The 10,384-nt window shown below is 50.3% G+C and overlaps 1 protein-coding gene across 1 annotated transcript; it reads right to left on the bottom strand.

Moving 5' to 3' along the window:
- Window positions 1-724: 724 nt before the first annotated feature.
- MED10 (mediator complex subunit 10) lies at window positions 725-8,823 on the bottom strand. Its single transcript, XM_082835604.1, has 4 exons — window positions 8,656-8,823; window positions 7,423-7,506; window positions 3,601-3,703; window positions 725-1,391 (listed from the first exon to the last, which is right to left on the bottom strand). The coding sequence occupies exons 1-4, from the start codon at window positions 8,775-8,777 to the stop codon at window positions 1,293-1,295; spliced, it is 408 nt and encodes a 135-aa protein (XP_082691730.1). The 5' UTR covers window positions 8,778-8,823; the 3' UTR covers window positions 725-1,292.
- Between the last annotated feature and the right edge of the window lie 1,561 nt (window positions 8,824-10,384).

Here is a 10,384-nt window from a genome sequence, read left to right as displayed (position 1 = left end):
CCCCGTCCCTGGGAAGGGGTCAGCAGAGAACGCTGCGAGCTGGGCTCTGACCCTCACTTCACTCGGCCACGCCCGCGGCCTCACCGGACACAGGCTAGTCAGCGGAGCCCGCACAATGCCCACTGTCACACACCGATGAGACTCAAGTCCCTAACTGTGGATCTTGGCTCTAAGGGGTCCAGAATCACTGGGGCCAGGAAACCAACAACACGGGTTCCCGGGCCCCAGCCCAAAGCCTCTACCCAACAGGTCTGAATTGGACCCACCTTTCCAATGAACGAGTCCAGGTCATTCTGATGCCGTGGTCTGCAGTGACCCTCGAGAAACACCACACTGGGGCCTGCGGCTCAAAGTCAGCCCGCAGGTGCGGCGACAGCACTGCCCAAGTTCACCAGCCACGCAACCTCCCAAGGCCCGCCCGGCCCTGCAGACTCCGAAGGCGCAGCTGTCCCTGTCATCTGGCAGCCCCCTCAGGCAGACACACAGGGCCCCGGGACGGGCTGGGGGTGCATTCCTGAACTGTGTCAATACATCCGCAATGTCCTCTGTGAAAGAGGCCGTGGGGAAATCAGAATCCTGCATTTCACTTTGGCTTTTCCTGCCTAAATGCCTGCAGAACAAACTTCACCAATATCCCTCACACTTTAGGGAAGTGACAATTGTTTACAAGATACAAGATACTATACTATGAAAACGTTACAGAAATGATTACATGGAACAAGTCTTATAAGTACTTAAAGACTTTATTATATTAGACGAACTGAAATCTATGGAAACACAGTTCCATTGAACACATTCTTTATGCACTATACTTAAAAATATAAAATACAAAACGAATTTAAAGTACTTATATTAAACCAAGTTTTCCTTCTGTTTTTTTGTTTAGCTTTCTTTGACACCATAAAAGAAAGAAAGAAAGAAAAAGAACAGAAAGAGTATATTAAAAGAAAACTATTAGGTAGAATTTTTTTAAACTTTTACTTTACCTATCATATTTAATATTTCCAAGACTATTTGGCCACGGAGAATCATACACATCGCACTCAAAGTTGTGTTATCACCAGTCCCCTGAGAGCTAGAGGACCAAACAGAGCACGTCAGGGAGAGGGGGCAGCTGGCGGCACAGCCCCGCACGCCCTCCAGGCCCTGCCATCCCCAGAGGCCAGGACGAGGACAAGGTGGCGGGAGGATGGGCCCAGGAAACAGCATCGCTGCCGCTCAGTCAAGGCTGCCTGAAGGTCACGGCCACTCGAGCAGGGCTGGGAGGACCTTCAGACAGACGGAGGAGGGAGTTAGGAAGGAGGATGGTCTTCCCCCCGGACGCTCCGGTACTTGGCCATGTCCTCAGGAAATACTTTAGAGAGTTCTTGAATCAACAGGCTTTTAAATTTCTAAGAAGAAAAATATACACGGTCAAGATATTTTTGCATGTGACCCATCACCCAAGTTAAAGACGACGCCCCACCAGAGCATCAAACTCAAAAGAGAAACTGGGCTTTCCCTGCACTGTCTGCTCATCTCCCTGGATGCCACACCTGCCAAACCACAGCAGGAAACTGCTTGCAACTATGCTGCAGGTACATCAGGTACATGGAGAACTACCTGAAAGAGGAATGTTCATTCAAAGACTACTTCTTCCCGCCTGCCTCAAATGACAAGGAGCCCTCTCGCACGGAGCCAGCCACTCAGGTGGAAATGATTAGAGCAAGTGTAACAGGAGTCTTCACGTAATAATTAAGCAATTATTAATTCAAACCACATCAAACCCATTGTATGCAAACAGCTCTCGATCAAAGCTTTCAGAGCACCTAGAAACCTGTCTTCTCCAAATACCACGCTCCTTGAGCCTTCGTATCAGCATAACGTTTGTTTTAATCCAATCTTAAAAGCAGCTAAATATCTGCCAGCATCTCAAAACCCTTTCTTATAAGCTGTACAGAAAGGCAGCACCGTGCATATAAACAGAGAGATGGTCCTTACGTAGGTCAGGAACACATCCTTAAAGGAGGCTACATGCCAACCCTACAGAAAGCATTTAAGACAGAACTCATGCAACTTTAATCACGCGACCCACCAGGCACACAAACTGCACTGTGAGACGTTCACAATCTCATGAGAGGAAATGACACCAAGAGGCAACAGAAAGGGGTGCAAACTGAACAAATAGCACGGTCGCTAGTGTCACCGCCGACAGGCCATCTCCAGGCGCAGAGGCAGGAAGGCAAACAGGAGCGCGGGCAGCCGGAAGCACATCGTCCTGCGGCCGCGGCCCTGTTCTTAAGGGGAAGGGCGGGGCTCTTTCTGCCTGCCGTCCCCTGAGCCGGACGATCCGGCTCGCCCGCAGACTGGCCCAAAGGACCCCAGCTGGCTCTCCACCAAAGCGCTATCGTGCCCCAGAGGTGATGCTCCGTTCAAGAGCAACTCAATCCCAAGCTGGCAAAGCAGAAATGAGGCCGGGGGCACCACACTAACCCTCACAGCAAAGCCACCTCCAGGGCAGGCCACCTGGGATCAGCACAGATCCCTGCAGTCCAGGCAGCGGGAGACGGGCCTGTCACGGCAGTCCCGCCACCACCTCTGTGCCGGCCCCTCGCCTCACCAGCGCGCCCTCCGCGTGGCCGTCCCCACGAACAGCAGACACCGAACAGGCACCTGTGCCCGTGGGCAGCAGAGGGAACACAACACTCGTGCCCCTTGCATGCTGGGGCTTAGGCTGCAGCAGGGGACACAGGACAGAGACAGAAGGGCCGATCCTTATCAGCCAAGGGTGGTCCGCAAGGCCTCTCGGAGGAGGCGACATGCCGACCAGGGAGGACAGGCAGTGGGCAGAGGACGTGCAGGAGTCCCAGCAGAGGAGACGGCAGGGGAATGGACAGGAAGGAGACAAGGAGACGGGCTGGTGAATTCCAGAAACGCAAATGAGGCCAGCGCTGTTGGGGGCAGGGGGAGAGGCAGGAGGGCTCGCTGTCTGAGGCCAACAGGAAGGGGTGGCACCGCCCACCTAAAGGAAACCCCCCCCCCCCACACACACACACACCCCGCCCCCGGCCACACGAGAGTCAACGTAGGTAAGAAAACACTCCATATACCATGTTCAAGATGCAGTTTTCTCGATCCCATCAAAACTAAGAAATACAAACAGCTGGGTCTCTGTGGAGAACAGGGTATACGGTACAAAGGGGTCTGGAGTCTGAAGCTGGAGACGACCACCAGAGAAAGAGAAGTCAAGGAGGATTCGGCAATCCTCTAAACCAAAGACCCACAGTTACAGAAAAAGGCCGAACAGAAGGACTCAGAAAGCACCTAAGGGCAACCTGGAGATACTAAAATCGTAAAAACAGAAACAAGCACGTTAGCCAACAACAACTAACACCACAAAAATTAACCCAGACTTCTGTAAAAGGGAGGCTAGCCACGTCGCTACGTTTATTATGCTACCACACGGCTTGCTATTTAATTTTATTACCTATTACGCATTTCAGAAATCTCAGCTGTGTAATGTTGTCAAGTAGCTGAAGTTTTACAAAGTCTATGAGCCAGATTTGCTCTGTGAGCATTCCTTGATGTTCTGACATTATCTTCTGTTGACAAGAACCTTACCTTCATTGTGTCAATCTTGCCTTTAACTTGTTCATTTTTAGCCAGAGCCCTCTCCAGGCACTCTTTGGTATAGAGTTGGGGATTTCGACCTTGATCTATGTATCTGGAAACATGAAACATGTCAATTAACATTCATGGCTGATACCTCCTCTCACAGTTTTCTTATGGGGAAAAAACAAAGGTAGCGATCTGTAACCTCACATGGCCCTGTTTAGAAGCTGTGTCCAGGAACCAGGTGAATTAGGATTCCTTCGGTTATACAAGTATAGATGACTTGCACTCATATTACTTCTAATAATATGAATGACTCATGAAATCAAGTTAACGATCACTTATACACCAAGCAAGCTTCACAGTCACACCAGTTCACATGTTTAGCACTTGTGTTTTTCGAAAGGTTTCATGGCCAACCACACCTTTTTATCCTCACAACAACCTGTAAGGTCAGGCAGCTCCTGACAAGAGAGAACTAAGCGTGGGCCAGAGCTTCCGGGCTGAGCAGTACAGGGAGCCCACGGAGATGCAACCCAGCAGGCCCATCCCGTCCTCTGCAGAGCTGCCTCGGGGCTGCAGGATCGGTGAGGGGAGAGCAGCGGGCACTAGAGCGCTGGCTTCACCTGTCCTGAGATTAGTTTACCAACTGGAGAGAGGGGGGAATGATACACTACTTTCCTAAAAATACCTAAGTAACTTAAACTTAACAGAGACAGATTCTCTCCAATTATTTCTTAGCAGCATAAAACTGTTCTGTGAAATTTTCAACACGTGTCCCCAAAATGTCTTCCTCATCCCAAAGATTTCATTAAGTGTACGCCTAGATGAACATACACATTTTACCTGCAGAAGGCCACCTGCCTACTTCTGCACCTTGAAGACCTTCACATCATCCAGCTAAACTGAATTACTCATTACAAAGAAACAAAAACCACCACCACTACACTAAGTCTGATTTATGCATTTTTATGCTTCAGTTAAAAAAAATTATCACTTCAGATTAAAGACACTGTTAGGTTGCTGTTAATGGCATAAAAACTGGCTTTTAATTATGACAGATAGAGAAATACTAATAAATCAAAAGTTCTAGAAATCCCATTTTATTGTGATGTATTTGAAACGATGGAATGAAAAAAGCAACATTCTGGTTAAATCCTAAGCAAAATCCATCCATTTCTGGGGGGGGAAACCTCAACAGGCCCAAATGTCCTAAATAAACAACCCCTTTCGACAGTGATGTCATTTGGATCGGGCTCTTCTTTGAAGACTCGAGGGCTGACTCCCACTTCTGCGAACTCGCCAACCCCAAGCACCCGGCAGAAGGGCCGAGGTTTACGTTGGTGTCTCTGCTCCAGACGCAGTCAGCGTGCCTCAGAACAGGCCGAGACCCTTCTACATCGGCACAGACTGATGTAGACAGATGTAAGCCAGATCTGACCGACAGCTCAGATCTGCTGCTTGCTGGGCGCTGAGAGGCCACCCCATCCCAAGTCCCCACGTGGGTCTCCACTGTCCCTGCACCCACTGGCTCCGGCTGTGCTGGCCGAGGCCTCACTGCCCCCACCTCTTCAGCGGTCTTCCCCATCTGTCTTCCTCTCATTTGCTCCACTTCAGAAGCCAGGAGTAGTTCCTTGGCATCTGTCAATATACTCATCCCACACACTCGTGACCAGAATGGCTCTAATGAGGACACTTAAGGAAAGGAAATCAGCCTCCACCTTGCCACACTTCACGAGGAGTCTGGAGCTGCAACACACGCACAAGACAGACCTTCGCTCCCACCTGGGAACATGTGACACCTTGGCCAGCAGGTGAGGACAGAGCTGAGACTGGGAAAACTGCAGCTTATGTGTCCTGACTTGGTGGCCAGCTGCCGAGCTGTGCTGTAACTGGGACTTTCATCTCTGACCTTTGGGGATGTAAAAAGGTAACTTTTCCTTTTACTGTTCAAGGAACTCTAGTGATTTACATTTGCAGTTTTACTGCAAAAAGCCCCAGAATACTCTTGCTGTTCCAAGTCAGCTCCGGGAGGGAGGCTGCTTGGCCCAGAGAATTGGCCCTGGGCAACACAAGTCCAGGATTTGAAACTAAAATTAGAGCTGTCATATGATCCAGCAATCCCACTCCTGGGCATATACACAGACAAACCTATAATTCAAAAAGATACACGCACCCCTATGTTCACAGCAACACTATTTACAATAGCCAAGACACGGAAACAACCTAAGTGTCCATCCACAGATGAATGGATAAAGAAGATGTGGTGTGTGTATATATACACAATGGAATATTACTCAGCCATAAAAAAGAATGAAATAATGCCATTTACAGCAACATGGATGGACCTCAGATTGTCATACTAAGTGAAGTCAGAAAGACGAATATCACAAGCTATCACTTATATGTGGAATCTAAAACACGACACAAATGAACATATCTATGAAACAGAAACAGACTCACAGACATAGAGAACAGATTTTTGGTTGCCAAGGGGAAGGGGGGTGGGAGAGGGATGGAGTGAGAGTTTGGGGTTAGCAGATGCTAATATAGGATGGACCAACAAGGTCCTACTGTGTAGCACAGGGAACTATATTCAATATCCTGTGATAAACCATAATGGAAAAGAATATATATATGTATAGCCAAATCACTTTGCCGTACAGCAGAAATTAACACAACACTGTAAATCAACTATACTTCAATAAAATTTTTTTTAAAAAGTCCAGAATTTTAGTCTCAGCTCTGACACTGACTAGCTAAACAGCCACTACAGTTACTTACTGGTTCTTTCACCTGTGAAATCAGTGTGATAAAACCTGGATGGATAAAACCTAAAGAGTTTATTTCCTAGAGGCATCTCTAGGCCAGGACTGTGCCCAGGTGCAGGTAACTCTCTCACAGAAAACGGTAAAAAGACTTACCAACATACCTGGCCTAAGAACTCTTTTTTTTTCAACAGAGCAGATATTATCATCTCCTAGAACCAGCACTGCCAGGGCAGTCTGGGGGATACCAGACCAAATTTGTACTTCTCGGGTTGTTTCTGGCTTTAATTTTTTTTAATTTATAACATAGCTGCATAAGACTTTTTCATTCTCAAGAAAAAGAAGGAATTCATGTGGTTGTCCTTTTATATAAGCAAGATTTTAAGAGCCTAGGATGTTCTTCACATATTTAAAAAGGCTTTATTCACATGTAACTCTTTTTAAACAATACAATACTAAGTTGTTGTTTTTTTAATTAATTTATTTATTTTTGGCTGCATTGGGTCTTCGTTGCTGCGCGCGGGCTTTCTCTAGTTGCGGCGAGCGGGGGTTACTCTTCGTTGCGGTGCTCGGGGTTCTCATTGCGGTGGCTTCTCTTGTTGCGGAGCATGGGCTCTAGGCATGTTGGCTCAGTAGTTGTGGCATGTGGGCTCTAGAGCACAGGCTCAGTAGTTGTGGCGCACGGGCTCTAGAGCGCAGGCTCAGTAGTTGTGGCTCACGGGCTCTACAGCGCAGGCTCAGTAGTTGTGGCACACAGGCTTAGGTTGCTCCGCGGCATGTGGTATCTTCCCAGACCAGGGCTCGAACCCATGTCCCCTGCCTTGGCAGGTGGATTCTCAGCCACTGCGCCACCAGGTAAGTCCCTGAGATTTTTTTTTTTTTTTTTTAATGGTTTAATCCCATTAGAACATAAGCTCCAGGGGATTTTTGTCTGTTTTCTTTCCTAACATATACGAAGCACCCAGACCATGCCTGCCACATAGCAGACACTTATATACTGGTAGTTGAGGAAATGATTACAGCAAAACTAAACAATAATTAGAATATCAAGAACGCTACTTACTCAAAAACTTCTAAAGGGACAGTAATATCATGAAGTTGCTGTCTGCATTTATCGATATCCTGTAAGCCAGTAACAATAAAATTCCTGAGGGAAAAAGCAAAAATGGGACGTTAGGTTAATTGGGACGACGGCACTGAGCACCACCCACATCTGGCCGACCAGGGATCCACACGCGTGTTCCTTGCACAAGCACAGGTTACATGTGGCTCTCAGCTCTTTGGTTAGCTACAGAATTCCGTAAAGCTTTGGTGTTCTATCATATGCTCACCTATCTCCTGATCGTCTTTTTAAACAAGAAATTGCCAATACTGGGGGGCAAGAACCAATAGGAATAAGGGCAGGAGCCTTTGAGAATCTGATGAAAAATACGAGCCTTCTCTCAAAAACATTCACCCTGAGGTGGCGGGGATTTTGTGTGCGGTGTCAGACAACGCCCGGGGTGGGCGACTCCAGTTCAAGCATCCATCCTCAAAGCCTGAGGGAAAGCAAGCCGCGGCTGCCTAGTCTAACTTCAGCTCCCCGCGGGAGCCTTCCTAGATCAGCCGGCTGGTCCCGCAGCACCGGGTACGCAAGGCGGGCTTGCAAACAGGTTGGTGCTTGTGCCCTCCGTACAGCTGTGAGCCCTTCTCCGGAGCATCCGATTTGTATCTGCCTTTTGTTCACCCTAGGGCCGGGCACCGCGGCCAGCACAAGGCTGTTGCCCCAAAAATCACTTCATAAACGTTCTGTGGCCCGTCGCAACCCACCACCGCCCACCATCATCCGATTCCTCCCTTCGGGCCTAGGCATCAAGCGGTTTCTGAGCCCTCGCCTTCCCGGGGCCCATTTCACCGCACTGCCGCGTGAAGCCCGCCTCCCTTCGGGGGGCAGGGGCGGAACCCCCGGCCGAAGGGGAGAAAGTCCTACGTGCGTAGGGCAAGACTCAGATTCAGAAGCACGCCTCCCCCTGATAGCCCCAGAAACAGAGACTGATAACCAAACGCGGTTTGGTTATCCAAACGCGGCCCCAAGACAAGGTCCCAGCGCGGCAAAGCGGGAAGGAGGCGGGCCTGCAACAGGCGGCAGCGGCCAGCCCGCCTGCGCACAGCCTGAACCGGGAGGGCCCGGCCCCGAGCAAGGCGGGGAGAGGAGGCGGCTCTCAGCCGGCTCCAGGCTCCCCATCCCGGCTTCCAGGCAGACAGACGCCACCCCGCTGGCGCCGGGGACACGCCGGCGGACTCGGCCGCCACTCACAGCTTCTGGTTGAGCCCGGCCTGGCTGCTGGGCTGGAAGTCGCTGACGATGATGCCGAGCTGCCGGATGTTCTCCACAAACTTCTCCAGGTGCTCCTCCAGGTGGTCGAACTTCTCGGCCATCGCCCAACCGTCGGCACCGCCGCGGACTCGCTCCTGCCCCGGCGCCTCTGGCTTCCGCCGGGGCCCGCCACCACTTCCGTTTCCTCTGGGGGCGGGGAGCGGGGGGGGGTGTTCCTGGATGGTGGGGCGGGACGACGCGGGGCGGCGCGGGGCGGGGCGGGCCACCGGGGCGTGGTGTGGACCCTGAGGCGGTGTCTGGGGCGGGGCCTGGATTAGAGGCGGGGTTTGAGCGTGGGGCGAGGCGGACGTCAGCTCAGCCTGGCCCCAGTAGCCCTAAGCGGCCCTGGTGAGTGGGGCACGCAAGGTGTTTGTCCTCAGGACTCGCACGCGTGCTCTGAGGGCCACAAAGAGCCCGCGATGGGGACCTGTGGGATTCGGCTCTGCCTTCACTGGCCCTAGGCAAGTTCCTGAGCCTCTGAGCCCTTCCATAAAATCAGGATAATGAGACCCGACAGCTACATGAGGTTAGTTAGAGGAGATACCGCCGGTAAGGCTGAAGCACAGCGGGCAGTACTTGGAAAGAGTAGTTTGACCCATGACGAAAATGACTTTTTTTTCCCGAGTATTCAAATTACAGGTACTTATGGTAAATAATTGCAACAATAAAGAAAAAAATGTAATGAAGAAAGGGGAAAAGACACCTGATATCCTGCCCCCCTGACATGAGCCATCTTTAAGATCTCGGAGACCTTCCCTTCCTCCACTTCTTTACAGGCAGGTACAACCGCTTGTGGACAAAGGGCTTGGTCAGCTTCTTATTCCACACCAGCGAGCCGCTGTGCAGGGTCCAGCAGGCTTCCTACCTGCTCCTCCGGAAGCTAGCCTCTCCCTTTTGGAGCCACTCAGCCTTTGCCCTGACCCTGAAAGGCAGCTCAAGCTGGGCTTCAGACCCATCACTTTTCCAGTAGTGATTTGCCATCCCCAAAGGGGTGAATTAGCAGCAAGGACAACAACATACGGTGACCTTAGGTCTAGTGTCACAACTGAGGCTTCTAGTGCTAACTGCTGCCACCTCCCACCAGAGGTCTCGGTGCCCTCCATGCGCCATATAAGGCAACGTCTTCACAAATACCCACGTACCTGAAAACCCTCAAGTTTGCATGAAGGACCCGATAAGGACAGTCTCCTTGTCCCTCAGTTGGAATCCTTGAGGTCAGCTCTGGCACCCCGACTTCCTTCTTCTGGTATGTAATTAGCACCCACCAACTCTAACTCTTCCTTCTAACCATGTCCCTTCAGCTCTTGCTTCCCTAATTCCAGCCACCTTCCTAGGTCAGGTCCTCGGCCCCTCGTGCCAACTCTAATAAAACAGTGCCCTATGGGGTTTCCCTATCTGCGAAGAATAACCTCCCCTACTTCACAGAGCTTTTTGTAAACTGCTGTTCATTGATCTTACTAAAATTCCATTTTGACCACTCTTGTGCTTAAGAAACGTTTATGCCCATTCTTCTAGGAGTAACTGACGTTTGCTCCTGCAGTAGCCTGCCTGGATCCCTCAAGCCACAGTAATTTCCTTTTCTACTGAATATCATAGTATCCATCATTCATCCTTTTCAGTTCCTAGAGTCTTAGGCAAAATGAGGAAGCCCCTTTTCTTGATGATCTCC

The sequence above is a fragment of the Leucopleurus acutus genome (assembly GCF_964270905.1).
Source record: "Leucopleurus acutus genome assembly, chromosome: 3".
NCBI classification, from domain to species: Eukaryota; Metazoa; Chordata; class Mammalia; order Artiodactyla; family Delphinidae; genus Leucopleurus; species Leucopleurus acutus.
Note: the sequence above shows the minus strand (reverse complement) of the source record. Positions and strands in the feature narration are given on the sequence as shown.

Bases quoted from the DNA above. Each gene is read 5' to 3' on its own strand.
- MED10 (XM_082835604.1), bottom strand. From the start codon at position 8,777: ATGGCCGAGAAGTTCGACCACCTGGAGGAGCACCTGGAGAAGTTTGTG. The intron at 3,704-7,422 runs GTAAGTAGCGTT...TCATGTTTCCAG, and splicing joins GTCCCTTTAGAAGTTTTTGA to ATACATAGATCAAGGTCGAA. The intron at 1,392-3,600 runs GTAAGGTTCTTG...TTTTCTTCTTAG, and splicing joins GCAAGATTGACACAATGAAG to AAATTTAAAAGCCTGTTGAT.